The following is a 16,660-nucleotide window of genomic DNA, read 5'->3' as shown; positions in this document are numbered from 1 at the left end:
TAATCTAAAAGAGCCTTTCGGCATTAAGAATGCCACAGTCTGGTTGAGTCCATGTGATCTACGCAACATTGCAACACTCGTGGACAAAAAGTTGTTCTTCACAGCCCTCATACTGCTTCTCTCTTTGTTCTCTTTATTTCTGGAAAAATAGTTTTAGGATTCCTTCTAAAGATCTCATTTTATCCTTAAGTTTGCAAAGATTGAGCGAAGTTTTGTTTCTAGCAGCAATTGAATCTTTATCTGTTGACAATTCTAATCATATATCTGAGAACAGTGCAACAATAGATTGGGGAAGAAAACACTATTATATGTGGTCACAACCTTTTTTGAACTAAATCCAGTATGATTGTACTTAGGAGGGGACCAAGTTTAGGCTCATTGACCTCATGATCCTGTGTCAGAAATAACTCATTCTTTGAAGCGAGGAACCACTTGGGCTTTTCAGGCAAGTCAGAGAAGCTGCAATTGATTTGCATGTGAAGGAAGCTGGCCATTAAATATCAAGATGAATGTGTTTTATTCACCCATTAAACTAAGTGCATGATTCGCTCGGATCATCTTTGGACATGGACTAAAAGATGTGTGGCATTTGTATCATGGTTCAATTAATCAGGTGATAAAGGTACTTTGAATCCACAGGTTTCATGGAGAAGAATGAAGAGGTGGTTGAGCTATAAAACAAGCTGATGCTGCATGATGAAAGATACATTGATTCTTAGGAATAGGTTCTGATGAGTTGGATGGAGATGATTCATGTCAGCAAGTAACCTACGTTTGAGGAGGTTGATTCAGGAGAAGGATGATTTGTTTTGGAGAAAGTAAGGGAGATCGAAAACTTTTTCGTGATTCTGAAATCATTGATCAGATCTACAATTCCTGTCAAATATCAGTTTCTTTAGTTCACTATTTCACTGCCCAGATTGTGATTAAGGGCACCTAAATGATGCTCATTTGGCTACTAATTTTCCTTGAAAGGGTTCACTATCTTAGAAAATTCAGATGCTAAGATCTACTTTTCATTGCAGCTTGGATGGTTTTATTTCTTCTCCTTTCTTTTCTTACCTGATAGCAAAGACAAACTGAGCAGTAATCTCAGATTCATTGCTACAACTTCTGATGGTCAACATTTATGGTCTTGATATCATGAACCTGCAGAAGGGGAGAATGAAATGGGAAAATAGATGGGCAAATATATATTTTAGCTTTGCCCCGACTTCTCTTCCGATTACCATATAAAGTCAACAAAGAACCGTAGGTGCGCTAATGCATGTAGGTGAAACATTTCTACAGTGCAGACTATTGATCTTAATGTTTGCTGGAATTCTAAATGTTAAACTTGTTGATCTACAGAAAAATCCAACTTCGACATCAGAGCAGGGAAAGAAAAGATCCTACAAAATCAAAATTGGGGCTTGGTGTGTTTTTATCTTAGCAAATCAAGAATGAGGATGGCATGGTTCACCCCAACATGAATATTTCTGTTCTTTATTGGAGGAAAACTGTCAGAATTGATGAACACACAGTGGTAGGCATCTTTTGACCTGATAGCTGCAGAATTTTTGGTTCATCATTTACATTCATGGAATAGCTTATTAAGCAGACTCATGTTACTATTGATTCTATTTTGCTTACCTCTCAACAAAAGACCCTACTTTTTTTTCCTTACATCACTATATTGTCTGTTAGTGCATGTATTAGAGGAATCAATAACTGAGCAGGAGTGGTTTTGGTCACTCTTACTAATAGCTAAAAGTTGTAGTGCCAATATATTGTTATGTAGAATGAATCTTTACGATCAACACGAGCATTAGTTAATCAGTTATCATAATTATTAAGTTTAACATCCACTTGTATAAGGTTATTTAGTCTCTGATTGAGGGGAATAAAGGCTCGGATCTTCCTCATTTTTAGAGGTCTTTTTTGGAACTTACGAGTTTCAAAAAGATAAAACTGTACAGGTATGTCCATCGTTCAAAACGAATAATTTTTAACGAATCTACGAACTGCACTAATAATTGATCGACCAAATGATCTCTTATTATATTAGCTCTAAAAGGAGGGCTCGAGGCCTATATCTTGATTGAACAAATCTGCTTCCGAACTGTACACCTTAGCTATAAGCCCTTGACTCTCATATAGGAAGGAGTATTAATAAGATTATTTAATTTCATATTAGTTAAGGATTATGAAAACTAAGGACTTATAAATCCGTCGAAACTTCTTTACCTTTAGATGTTTCAAAAAATAATAACAGATACATGAGGAAATTTCTCTATTTTGTTGAGAAAAATCTTCTCTCCTAATCTGTATAAATATGAGAGGGACATGTTAATGCATTCAAGCTAAAGTTACTTCAATAAAGCTTTTTCACTTCTTCAATAAAGCTTCTTCAATAATTGTTCTCATCTTTTATTATTTTCATCAAATACGCTTATCGCTTAAAGCGGATAATTTTTTATAAGCCTAAGCGATACATTAATTACCGACTTATCAAATGATTCCTTATCACACTTCACCCATATGTTAATTTCAACTTAGAAGTTGCAAAGGATAAATTGCCTTCAAGCATCAATTATTAAGCAGCAATAGAAGAAACGACAAAAAAAAAAAAAGACTGGTGAAACAATGCTCGCAAGCTAATATGAGAAATTGATGAATCATGAACAGAGAATATAACAATGTTGACATTGACAAAAGCAAAAAGGGCCAAAGAACATAATTCTTTTTTCTAAAGGAAGTCATCAGCCTCCTGTGAAAGACATATTAACTAAAGAAGACACATCACCTGCATCTGACTTCTTTTTTCCACCACAGCACCTTTACTTCCATCAAGTTGTCTTGGAGGAGGACAGATGCAAGTTGTGAAGATCAAGGCAAAAAGCATATTTTTCCCACAACTGTAGAATGAAGTAACATTCAAACTTCCAACACTAAAAGGAGCATTTTGATTTACGAAACTCATCACCTGGCATTGTATGTTTGTCGCACACTAATGCTGATATCTAAAGATGAAAATACACTAGAATTACTCGGCATTGGATCTTGCAGAAACTTAGGCCAGATGAAGCCTTGATTCTAACACCACAAATGAAGACCATTCCGCCAACACTGAGCTGGGATCCTCTCAGATGATTCCATAGAATTAATTGAGGTTGTATCTCTTACAGTATGTCGTCCTCGATGAAAAGGAATCTCTTCTGCATGCCGACACAATTATCGCCATTTGCAAGAACCGTAATCCACTTCCATGTGTCGATTAGACTTTGTAAGAAGACGCACCCAATCAAAAGCATTTTTGAGAGGAGTCAATGGTGATGAATCACTGTCATTGCCAACACTGGTTTCCAACACCTCACGAGGCTACTACGCCTGCAAACTCCAACCAAAGAAGGATTAGTAGCAGATCACATCAAAGCATACGTTCTTTGGAAGATTAGTCCTCCATGTCCTTCTCATTTGGTTGGACAACTCTCCCTATCCCCCACCCAACACCACACAAAAATATATAATTGGATTTGTCCATAGTTGGGGGCAGTAAGCTTTGGGGTTCAGAGATGAACAGAGACGCGGCCTTTGTAGTGTTAGAAAACTAAGCATCCCCCACCTCCCCGGATAACGAAAGATGAACCGCTTCTCGACGCATGAAATGGCAAGTAGGAAGTAGTTTTCATTCTGATGCTGTCAGGCTTTGGAGGTGGAGAAATTTTTGCTATTAAGTGAGATTATATATATATATATATATATATATATATGATGAATATAATATAATGAGAAACGAAGGCACAATCCTTTAATAGGTAGGCATCGAAACAAGTGCAGGTTTGTAGTGGCAGCAATGAAACGTACATGTCGCAGTTGCTGGCAGCCAAATGGTTCGGACAAAGTTTGCGCCTTATAAATCCTTTGATTTACGACAAGATTCGCATGCAGATTCGTGCGGTGTGATGTCGGATCACAGCTACCTATCTCGATGGGTACACAAGTAATTTACTGTTTTGGGGCGCTTCACGCTTCGAGGCATGGGGGTATTTTGGTCACATCACTTTCCCTAATCTTCACACCCACCCGCTCCCCAATTCAAACTACTTCAAATCTCTCTCATGTGAGATCCGGAACAAAGAAGAGCTGCTCAAGAACCCTAACCCCATTTCCGACCACCTAAGCGAGCAGATCGAGAAAGGAGCCATTTTTATCCCGATTGGCTTTCCTTTAACCCTCCTCATTGTCTGCTCCTCTCTGGTCGTTGAGGTGACGGCTCGCGTCCCTCCTTCGCCTTTCCTTACCATCAAGAAACCAGTCCACAGTCTTCCCTCAAATCCATGTCCTCCCGGGTCCAGAGCAAGCCCCCCTTGCCTGCCCACCCAAATTTATCGCGGAGCCCATCGAACGTGAGTTCTTCCGGTGTTCTCCTTTGTTCCGGTTTCTAGGGCTTTCAGTTTGATCTCCGATTTTGGTTGTTGCAGAAGAAGGAGAATCTGGGTGAGACGACACCCATCGACAAGCGGCGGAAGATGGTCAGCCCCGCGTCTAACGGCCGGGCGCCGCGGCAGGTGCTGTCGTCCGTCAATGCCGGCCCCAACCCTGGCGATCAGGCATCGGATGGAGGGAGCTCATCTGGGGTTGAGTTCGGGTCCAGGGAGGACGTGGAAAAGCTCTTGGGTGAGAAGATGAAGGGGAAGAACAAGAACGATTACAAGGTTGTGCACCTAGGAATTTGTTTCCTTCTTTACGAAATCTTATCGGCTTTTTTTGGGTACTGATTTTTTCAGCTGTTTATATCTTGTCATTTTTATAGGGCAAGAGCGAGCAGATGATAGAGTACATTAAAAAACTTCGGATTTGCATCAGATGTTACATGGAGCTTGAAGATGGCTACTTGGCAGAGCAAGAGAAACTTCGAAATATGTTGGATTTTGAAGAGAAAAGGCACGGAGAGATTGGTAATTACCAATTTTGATTTTTAAAATGGCACAAAAAATGAGAAAAATCTTGTTTTTATTGAGATTTATAACTCCCATGTGCACTTGTCATCCTTATGTGTTGATGTCCTGGTGGTACCTCATATTTTTGCAGAGACCCAGATGAAGTTTAAGATTGATGAACTGGATTCAACACTAAAGGAAATTCAAAACCAGTATTCTTTGTTGCAGAAGAACTTCCAAAAGGAAGAATCTGAGAAATTGGTAAGAGTGATGAAGATTCTCGATTTGATTAGCGGATTGAGTTTTGAAGCTTCTGACTATAACTTGAAAAATTCTGCAGGATGCTATCAAGTCTTATGTGAATGAAAGGGGAACAAGGGTTGCAGTTGAGAATTCTCGAGATGCTCTGTCAGCAGGCCTTGAAAGAGTCACCCAGGAGAAGAAATGTGTAGTTGACCAGGTATGTTACTTTTTTTATTAAAATTAAGCAGTTCTTTTGATGATCCAAGTGACATCTTGTTTCATGCAATTTGCCAGTTAAAAATGTTGCAAGAAACTAATAGGAGATTACAAGATTACAATGCCAGTTTGCAACAGTACAACAGTAATCTTCAGACTGAGGCCAACAAAAATGGTGAAACAATCTCGAGGCTGCAGAAGGAGAAGAGTGCTATAATGGAAAGCCTGACTAGTGCTAGGGACCACTCAAACTCACTCAAAAGTCAATTGGATTCCTCCAGGGTTAGCGTTCTATTTAACATTTTTTAATACAGGATGAATTATTGGCACTTGTCAATCATTTTTTCCCCTTTCTCTAAAATTTATTAGCTCAATGGCAGTTGTACCTTAATTTTTTTTGGTGCTCAAAGAACTTATCATTTTATCAGTTTTATTTTATTTTTATTGTTAAATAGCGTTGATGTCCTATTGCTTTCAGTATGTGCAACTTACAGAGGTTGATGTATCTTGGTTTACAAGGTCCTTTTTTCTACTGATTCTTGTTAACTGATTTTATGTTTCTTATTTATTCTGCTTTATGAATTGTATTAATACAGTCAAAATTGTCTCATCTTCACAGAAGGTAGTAACTCATCTTGTACAAATCTCATTCTTGTGTCTTGGCTATAGGAAGGAACTCATGTTGCATAAATTCCTTGATCTGATCAGCAACATTGTATCCTGGTCATTTGCAAATATTGACACTTGATAGTCATATGCATTACTTTCTATGAGATATCTCATTCCTCCGCCTGCGCCCACCCCCACCCCCCACCCCCCGCCCCCGGGGAAAAAAGAGAAACTAATGTCAGCTTGAGGAGGCAGTTCAACTATATAATAAAGTGTTTTGGTAGATTCAAGGAATAATGATTTTGCAACTAGAATAATATCTTGAAGTTTGACTAAACACAATAACACACTTGACCTTTTTCATTGCCCATCATGTTTCATTCTAGATGAAGTTGCTGTGTGGTTGATTATTTTTGGTGCTATTGCTGTTATATAAGTTATAACATTCAATAATTCATGTAATTTTAATGTTTGATTGCTTCATCAGTCTTCTCAGCAAGAGGCCATGAAACAGAAAGAAGAATTAAAAAAGGAAGTCAGCTGCCTTAGAACTGAATTGCAACAAGTACGAGATGATCGTGATCATTTATTAGAACGAGTGCAGAGTTTGACTGTAGACGTTGTTAACTACAGAGAAATTAGTGGAAAATCATCAAAAGATTTGGATGAAATGACTACAAAGAATGTTGCTCTAGAGGTTTGTTTTCATATGCGCTAACATCTTCATACATTCTGCTAATTTTTACAGTAGCATGGTATATATTTGTTCTTTATTAATTTCAGGAGACATGTTCTTCCCAAAGAGAACAAATACAACTATTGCAGCATCAGCTTGGTATTTCTAATGAGAAGCTGAAGGTTGGTAGCTATAAAGCATTACAGATAGTATTATCATATTGTGGCAATTCATTTTCTTTTGCCTGAATGTGAGATAAACCAGTGACTTACCATTGGCTGCAGAATAATATGAATAATCTAGGACTAAGTAATTTTTTGTTCAGTTTTTGACATCCTTGTTGCTTTAATAGAGAGCCGACTTGACAGCTACTGAGACGATGACAGAGTATGAAGAGCAGAAGAAAACTGTTAAAGATTTGCAAGAACGTCTTGTAGATGCCGAGCTTCAGATAGTGGAAGCTGAGAAATTGCGCAAAAAACTGCACAACACCATATTGGTACTTGTGTTAATTTAGTTAAATATATATTATAAAATTTATGTAGTGCTGAACTTCTTTTTGACAGGAACTTAAAGGAAATATTCGCGTGTTCTGTAGAGTTCGTCCTCTTTTACTTGATAATGATTCAAGTGACACAGATGGAGCAGTTGTTTCTTATCCAACATCCTTTGAATCTCTTGGTCGTGGCATTGATTTAACACATAATGGTATGACAAGCCTTTTGTTTGTTTTAGATACTACATTTGCATTGTTTCTTTTGATGACTACTATGGGTGATATAAAATATTGATCAAACCAAGGAAATTATGAACAGCCCAGATGTACTCCTTCACGTTTGACAAAGTATTTAATCATGAAGCTTCACAAGAAGATGTTTTTGGAGAAATCTCTCAGTTGACTCAGAGTGCACTTGATGGCTATAAGGTGCTTCAGTTAATCTTTAAAATATGTTGTCTCTGTTGAAATCTATACACAACAATTATTTCATTTATACTGACTTATTGATTTTGTTGATTCTCTTTTATTGAGATGTTTCTTCTAACCTTTGTACTTTGATTTAGCATTCCTAGTATACTGTTCTCATTGAACTTCTTTTTGAGTTGATTTGTTAATCATAAAGTCATATTAGTTCCGGGATTCTTTTTTGAGTAATGGTTTTTGAAAACACACATTGCCTTTTTATGCTTATCCTGGTTCTCTTTTACCATAAAAGGTCATAGGGTGAATATAGCTTTAGAATGTGTATATAATCTGCTGCAGTATGATCGTGTGACTGCTTGTGATCAATTCTTGTATTTTTGACTAAAAAAGTTTGTTGTCATCAATTGTAGGTTTGCATATTTGCATATGGGCAAACTGGCTCGGGTAAAACTTACACTATGATGGGCAACACTGAATGCCCTGAAGATAAAGGTCTTATACCACGGTCATTAGAGCAAATTTTTCAGACTAGTCAATCTCAGCAATGTCAGGGTTGGAAATACAAAATGCAGGTGACCTTTTACTCTTAAATTGTTTTTGCTTTTCTTATTGCTTAGTCTTCACTTTCACCACCATGCTTGATTCATTCATTTCTTTTTTAGGCATCCATGCTCGAAATATATAATGAAACAATTCGTGATTTGTTATCACCAAGCCGTCCTTGTAGTGTAGACACATCTGGTGGTCCAGGCAAACAATATTCAATCAAGCACGACTCTAATGGTAATACGGTTGTATCTGATCTTACCATCGTAGATGTTTGCAGCATCAAGGAAGTCTCGTTCCTCCTACAACAAGCTGCACAGAATAGGTAATACTTGCTGAGCTAGTTGGTTAAAGGGTTTTCTTTCTGAGGCTGACATTATGAAGAAATCCTTTTTCATTCTATTTGTTGTGTTCAAAACCATTCATGTTAATATTCTCGTTAGTTTCATGTTTTAAACGGTTTCCTTTTGTATTCTACTTTCATACTAACATACTAGTTGGGGTTAGTGGGTGTTTCGTGTTCCATAACTAGTTGAACTCTGATGAGATTTCTGAACTTGGAGACCAGGTCTGTGGGTAGAACACAAATGAACGAACAATCTTCACGAAGTCATTTTGTCTTCACTTTAAAGATTTTTGGTGTTAATGAGGTCAGAAACTCATCATTATCTGTGGCAAAACTGGTTTCTGTTGTGTTAGAAACATACGTCAAGTGATTACTTCATTTTTCATTTTTCAGAGAACAGAACAACAGGTTGAAGGGGTTCTGAACCTAATTGATCTTGCTGGAAGTGAACGTCTTGCTAAAAGTGGCTCTACTGGCGAGCGCCTAAAGGAAACTCAGGTGGATACCGTTCATCTATGTCAATTAAATCATGAAATAGTTCATATTTTTGACTCTTTTGCCACATCGATGCAGGCAATCAACAAAAGTTTGTCTGCCCTAAGTGATGTAATATTCGCAATTGCAAAGAAAGATGACCATGTGCCTTTCAGGAACTCTAAGCTAACGTATCTTTTACAGGTACCGTTGTGCACCCATCTCCATACATTATTCCGCTTTGAGATTAAATGAAGTATTTGTTTGATCATTAGTCTTGTTACATCATATAGCCATGCCTTGGTGGGGATTCGAAGACATTAATGTTCGTCAACATCTCGCCTGAGACCTATTTTGTTGGGGAGTCTCTTTGTTCACTTCGGTTTGCTGCCAGGGTCAACTCATGCGAGATTGGGATCCCACGACGCCAAACCCAGTCACGATTGACCTACAGTTGATTGTACCACCAACTGATGTCTGTAATTTCTTTATGTGTCCTCATGTTGCTAGTTAATGGCAATTAGTCTTCTAACATTGCCTTCCCGTTATCTGTACAATAATGAGTCAGATCAAACATGCTATTATATGTACAAGTACATTGGCTCATTTGGTGTATGAGTCAGATCAACCATGCAATCATATGTACAAGTGCATTTTGCTCATTTGGTGTATCTTTCCGTTCATTGTCTTCACAAACACATTGTAATATCTTTTTCTTTGAATAGATAATTCAAGATGTGGCAGAATCACCTGCTACAACTTCCATCCGAAAGCTAAAAGCTAAAAGCTTTATTCATTAAGCTCCAAAACTCAAATACATTACAATGTTCTATGGTATCAATAAATAACACAATCGACGTATGTCTTAGAGGTTTGTTTTGGATACACAATAGAAACACAAGGGCACAAGAAAATACAACGCAAGAATTGATTAAACTGGCGATATAAGAAATATCAAACAGAGAAAGAACTACATCAGAGACAAAATATGGCCATACAAAAAGAGTATGCAAAGACCAGAAGTTACCGAAAACATTATTGCCACACATTAACATGAGTTCCAGCATAACATTGTCAACTGACGAGGACACTTAACCACAGACAACATTATCAACATAAGAGACACTCACACACCAAAGCAGCAAACGAGCAGGACAAGGGTTCACTGGCCACCACGGAGGCGGAGCACCAGGTGGAGGGTGGACTCCTTCTGGATATTGTAGTCCGCAAGGGTGCGACCATCCTCTAATTGTTTCCCAGCAAAGATTAACCTTTGCTGGTCCGGTGGAATACCCTCTTTATCTTGAATTTTAGCTTTCACATTATCAATAGTATCGGAAGATTCAACTTCAAGGGTGATGGTCTTGCCGGTGAGAGTCTTAATGAATATTTGCATCCCTCCCCTGAGCCTGAGAACCAAATGAAGGGTAGATTCCTTCTGAATATTGTAGTCCGCTAGGGTACGACCATCCTCTAACTGTTTCCCAGCAAATATCAACCTTTGCTGGTCTGGGGGAATGCCCTCTTTGTCTTGAATCTTGGCCTTTACATTATCAATGGTGTCAGAAGATTCGACCTCAAGGGTGATAGTCTTGCCGGTGAGAGTCTTTATGAAAATTTGCATCCCTCCCCTAAGCCTAAGAACCAAATGAAGGGTAGATTCCTTTTGAATATTATAGTCCGCTAGAGTGCGACCGTCCTCTAACTGCTTCCCAGCAAAGATCAACCTCTGCTGGTCTGGGGGGATACCCTCCTTGTCTTGAATCTTAGCCTTTACATTATCAATGGTGTCAGAAGATTCGACCTCAAGGGTGATGGTCTTACCGGTGAGAGTCTTAATGAAAATTTGCATTCCTCCCCTAAGCCTGAGCACCAAATGAAGGGTCGATTCCTTTTGGATGTTATAGTCTGCTAGGGTGCGACCGTCGTCTAACTGCTTCCCAGCAAAGATCAACCTCTGCTGGTCTGGGGGGATGCCTTCCTTGTCTTGAATCTTGGCCTTTACATTATCAATGGTGTCAGAAGATTCAACCTCAAGGGTGATGGTCTTACCGGTGAGGGTCTTAACAAAAATTTGCATTCCTCCCCTCAACCTGAGCACCAAATGAAGGGTAGATTCCTTTTGGATGTTATAGTCTGCTAGGGTGCGACCATCCTCCAGCTGCTTCCCAGCAAAGATCAACCTCTGCTGGTCTGGGGGGATGCCCTCCTTGTCTTGAATCTTGGCCTTTACATTATCAATGGTGTCAGAAGATTCAACCTCAAGGGTGATGGTCTTACCGGTGAGAGTTTTAATGAAAATTTGCATTCCTCCCCTCAGCCTGAGCACCAAATGAAGGGTAGATTCCTTTTGGATGTTATAATCCGCTAGGGTGCGACCGTCCTCCAACTGCTTCCCCGCGAAGATCAACCTCTGTTGGTCTGGGAGGATGCCCTCCTTGTCTTGAATCTTGGCCTTTACATTATCAATAGTGTCAGAAGATTCAACCTCAAGGGTGATGGTCTTGCCGGTTAGTGTCTTAACAAATATCTGCATCTGAATAAAATAATAAAAATGAATTAGCATACGGCCGAATAGATCATGAATTAGAAATATAACTAAGAAATCCAGGAACAAATTAGACCACTGATCAATGATGCAGACACAAGTTAAGGTAAAATCTAGCAATCCAACATAAAGCTCATATAAAAGCACAAATATTTTATGATGAAGGGTTCCGCATCTATGCCACCAACAAAGATCCATTAAGGAGCAGATGATGCAAAGCATGTTATTACTCTAGAATAATCAAAACCAAACAATATATTTTGTAGATCAAAGGTAGAAACGTCGAGATAAATCAAGCGTACTCTTCCCCCAAAGGAATCAAATCAATGACGAATCCCTAAAAGAAGTTGCAAAGGTGCCAAGAACACCAAAGCATCAAGAAAGAAACGTTGTAGCCCACACAATAATATCCAAAGCAAGAAATAAACAAGAGGAATTAAAGAGAATTACAAGAAAAGATGAAAGGGAAGAAGACATACCTTGAGAGAAAAAAAGCGGTTTGGTCGAGCAAAGAGGGAGGGAGAAACTTACAAAAGCGGCTTTAACAATATGAGATGAGAACTCGTTGGGTTGACAGGGTTCATATTTATAGTGGCTTCCTTGTTTAAGAATACCCGACGGTGAATTTACCGTCGATAGACCCTCTCAATATAACTTTGCATCGGGATGGTCAATGTTACTTACATACATATCCCACATCCCACCTTTGTCAAAATTGTCAAAAGTGCTTCTCATCCCATACAAGACCTAATTGAACGTATCAGGAATTTTATTTATTTTTTTATCCTAAACGAATGTATTGACCATATATATATATATAATGGGAGGGTACAAATATACCATTTTCATATTTATGTTAGCTTGAAATCAGGTTGGCTAGCTATGTCATAGCTTGATTTGTGCTTCTAATCATACGTCGCTACCTAACGAGTCATAGGCTCAAACCTGACCATGTCATCCTTGCACCATGTTCCGAGAGAGAGGTTTTTACCACCATGTTATTATATTTTCACTTGTGTTAAATCAAAAACACCAATACACAAAAGACGTAGTTGAAAACTTTCCCTTTGTGCATAATATATTCGTCTATGACAAAAAATTAAATGAGATATTGGATACAAGCTAAAGTGTCCCTATTGAACATGATGCGTGTATCCAAGACAAAAAATATTTCTCTTCGATACAATGCATACGTTTCACATGATTCAAAGCATCCCTCTTGTGCATGGCATGTTCGCTTAGGTAAAAGAGCATTCAAAGCATCTATATGGCCAAAGTATCCCCTTATGCCCGATGCATTCATCTAGGATGAAAAAAAAAGTAATTCAAGTTAGCACACATGAATGCTCTTGGATATCTCTTACATTGTGACCACACACTACCGAGCCTTTTCCCTAAAGCATAATATAGGGGCAAATAATATAATTAGAATTGACAGCCGATCAAAACTTAACATATGACATCTAGTCCATCCAGTAAGCCTAACGATGACATAATACCATCCAAGCATGCTGAATATGCATGACATCTAAAGCGAAATATTCCTTGTTGATACCCCAAGCTCGAGACTTATAAAAGGAGGGTCCCCGCAAATATGCACATACCACTCAACTCTCCGGGTTAGGCTGATGCTTGAGATCCACAGATTGGTCATGGTGGTAGCATCCTCCTGCATCATTAGCAGGTCCAGTCATCGTCTGCAATGTCATCTCCCATTTGTGACTTCTTCGATTGTCACGATCTTGACCATTATCTACAACGACATCGGTCATCTGTGGCCATGATTGTAGTCTATACTTCATCCATCGTCCATGACCTTGACCCATTGTCGATGACTTCATCCAACTCCTATGGCCTTGATCATTGCTTGCAATTTCATCCATAGGTCTATCGTAACTTCAAGATAGCCCAAACTCGCCACAACTTTAAGATGGCTATGATGTCTTCATTCGCCACATCTTCAGGATGGTCGCCACGACTCCACTCACTGGAACATCTCTATTCATCACTACTTCACACTGCCATGACGTCCTCGCTCGTTGCAAGTGTGGTATATCTGCCCGCTACATCTTCAAGATGGTTATGATGTCTTCGCTAATTGCAACATCAAGTTTGGCTATGACATTTCAGTCCGCCACATCCTAAATTTAGTCACCACCTCTCTGCCTACCACAACTTCGAGACTACCATGATGTTTTTGTTAACTACAACATCAAGTCGATTGCGATGTCTCTATCAACAACTTCAAGACAACCGTGATGTCTCCACTCCCTACAACAACATCAGGTTGGTTGTGACGTATAAGTTCACCACATCTTCAATACACTTGTCATTTCTCCATCCATCATAATTTTGAGACATTTCTGAGCTCGTTGCATCATCAAGTTTGGCCACAATATCCTAAGTCTGCTATATCTTACATCTCTACCTGTTGTATCTTCAAGATAGCCTTAGCTTCTCCATCTAGCAGCCCCGCTATACTCACGTGTCTTATGTATTTGATACTTCCTACGTAAGTAGTTCAAGTTGACATATCCTGATAGGCTCGCATGTTTCAAACTTCTAATATTCTCAATTGGATAATTGAAGTTCACATGCCTTGACACCTATGTCCAACATTTTCTACATGAGCAAGTCTAGTCAACATGCCCTAATGCCCTTGAATGCATCCTATATCTAACACTTCATAGGAGGCAGTTAAAGATGGCACTCAACACTCTCGTGTGTGTACTGTGTCCAACATTTCATAAATAGATAGTTTAAGTCTGCCAATTTGAATGCCCTTGTATATTTCCTACATCCGACACTCTCAACCAAGGAATTCAAGTTGGCATGCTACGAGGCTTTCATGCTTCTCCTATATTCAATATAGAGATAGTTTAAGTCAGCATACTCGGACACCCTCCCGCATGTTTTGCATTAAATACCTCGTATGTTGGTTATTCAAGTCGATATGCCAAATACCCTCGTGCCTCTCCTACATTTGATAGTATCAATAGGAGTTCAAATGATGAGGGCTTAAAGAAAAGTAAAATAATCGTTGGATGAGGATAATATTGAATCCTGGATTTTGATGATGAAATCAATTAATGAGTTTATTGGACTAATATGCTTTTGAGATAAGTGATATAAGAAATATTTTGATCATGAACTAGGATCATCGAAGGGCTAATTATCGAGCAGGAGAGGTGAATATTACATCGAAAAATTATCACGTAAAAAATTAGACATCGAGCTGAAGGATTGGTCGATGTGCTAAAGATTATATTTCATGCTATAGGTTTGAGCATTATGCTGGAAGGATCGGATATTGCAACGAAAAATTAGATATCATGAGAAAGTTGACATGTCAGTGGAATAGTGATATGTCGAAGAAAAGTGTGATATGTCAGAAAATCGAATGACATGTTAAACGAGTGTACAATATGCTGAAAGCTTCGTAAATGTGTCGAATATGTGATTGATTTGTCAAAGTATTGATCGATATCATTTTAGGTCAATATGAGTTGGTATTGAGCAGAAACAATGTTAACTTGTCAAGAAAATCATTAAGCTTGAAACTGGGCTAAATTGGATCTATTAAAAGGCCAAACTAGTGGCCTAAAATAAACCTAGGTGATAGTACCATCATACCCAAACAATAGTAAAATGATCATTGGACAAGGACAATATTAAGTTCAGTACTCTTAATAAGTAAGTAAGGAAGCAACGATGGAAGTGAAGAAGCAAGTAATTGAGGCTATGGGTAGTGAAGGCTCACAGTTGAGGGTGAGTAAACAAGCATGCTTGATGCCCGAGCATGTCTCTTACATTCGATCCTCTCTTTCACGTAGTTGAAGTTGGCGACTTACACTCTCGAGCATCTCTATATCCATGTTCTTGACGTGGGCAAAGAAAGTGGAGTAAATTATTTCTTGATGCAAGTAAATATTGTTGAGTTTTAAATTATGATCCATGGGGACAAATGATATAGTTAGAATTGAAACCAATAAAAACTCTATAGGTGACATCTAGTCCAGCCATGGGCATGTTATACCATTATCTTCAAGTTGGTCATGTGTCTCCACTCACCATAACTACGAGCATGCTATGATGTTTCTATTTGTTATGACATGAAGTCGATTGCAACATCTCTACCGCTGCAATCTCAAGATGGCTTTGACATCTCTGCTAGCTATATCATTAGGTCAGCCATAACATCCCAAGTCTACTAAATTTTCAAGATGGTCGTGACATGTCTATTTATTAGATTTTCAACATAGTCGCTATAACTAAATCCAAGCAACCGCAATTTCTTCGTTTGTCTCTTGCATTTGAAATTCTTTACGTGGATAGTTCAAATTAGCTATCTTGATGCTCTCCTGTGTTTGTAGCTTTTGATACTTCCTACACAAGCAATATAAGTTGGCACACACTAACACTCCCTATGTAGAGTTTAGTAAGCATGCCATAGTACCCATATATGTCTTCTATATTCAAAACTTCTTATGCATCAACTAAAGTTGGCATGCCCTTGTGTAATCGTTTCTTTTATGTTAAATACTCTATGAGTACTTCAAGTCGGTTTCTTTTGTGTCAAACGCTCTATGAGTACTTCAAGTCAGCATGCTACAATGCCCTTACATATCTCGTATGTCTAACACTCCTTATGAGGTAGTACAAGTTGGTAGATTTTGATGCCCTCATGCTTCTCTCAAGTTCGAGAATCCCTATAGTAGCAATTCAATTCCACACATTTTGACATCATTTTGTCTCATATTGACACCCCCTACATGGGTCAAACAAATTGACACACATGATGCCCTTGTATATCTTATGCATATAGTACTTTCTATATAATTAGTTCAAGCTGGTATACTTTAATACTCTAGTGTATCTCTTACGTTTGATGCTACTATGGGGATAGTTTACTTCGACACTCAACGACACTCTCAAGCATCTCTGCATCCAAGGCACCAAATGTAGGTGAAGAGTGTGGATATTACTCGACTATTTATTGATGGTTGCCCATAACTTCATCCACAAGTTTGTTGTCTATCTAAGACAACCAAATCGTTCCTAAGTCCGTAGCATTTGAGTCTGCTATGACCTCCCAACCTATGGGAATTTCAAAATGGTCATCACATCTCATTTGGCACATCTTCAGAATAGTTCCTTC

At 38.6% G+C, this 16,660-nt stretch overlaps 2 protein-coding genes across 2 annotated transcripts; one reads left to right on the top strand and one right to left on the bottom strand.

Moving 5' to 3' along the window:
* The first annotated feature begins 4,072 nt into the window (after positions 1–4,072).
* Positions 4,073–9,616, top strand: LOC135595254 (kinesin-like protein KIN-14N). Its single transcript, XM_065085931.1, has 17 exons — positions 4,073–4,388; positions 4,464–4,697; positions 4,796–4,940; positions 5,074–5,183; positions 5,263–5,382; positions 5,460–5,663; positions 6,478–6,687; positions 6,774–6,848; positions 7,019–7,165; positions 7,233–7,374; positions 7,482–7,591; positions 7,999–8,160; positions 8,251–8,459; positions 8,703–8,784; positions 8,874–8,978; positions 9,054–9,158; positions 9,248–9,616. Exons 1-17 carry the CDS (start codon positions 4,320–4,322, stop codon positions 9,410–9,412), a joined length of 2,394 nt encoding a protein of 797 aa, XP_064942003.1. The 5' UTR covers positions 4,073–4,319; the 3' UTR covers positions 9,413–9,616.
* A 250-nt stretch (positions 9,617–9,866) lies between these two features.
* Positions 9,867–12,066, bottom strand: LOC104000013 (polyubiquitin). Its single transcript, XM_065085932.1, has 2 exons — positions 11,982–12,066; positions 9,867–11,490 (listed from the first exon to the last, which is right to left on the bottom strand). The coding sequence occupies exon 2, from the start codon at positions 11,488–11,490 to the stop codon at positions 10,117–10,119; it is 1,374 nt and encodes a 457-aa protein (XP_064942004.1). The 5' UTR covers positions 11,982–12,066; the 3' UTR covers positions 9,867–10,116.
* Positions 12,067–16,660: the final 4,594 nt, after the last annotated feature.

This window comes from Musa acuminata, chromosome BXJ1-10, assembly GCF_036884655.1.
Source record: "Musa acuminata AAA Group cultivar baxijiao chromosome BXJ1-10, Cavendish_Baxijiao_AAA, whole genome shotgun sequence".
NCBI lineage: Eukaryota > Viridiplantae > Streptophyta > Magnoliopsida > Zingiberales > Musaceae > Musa > Musa acuminata.
This window is presented reverse-complemented; position numbering and strand designations above follow the sequence as displayed.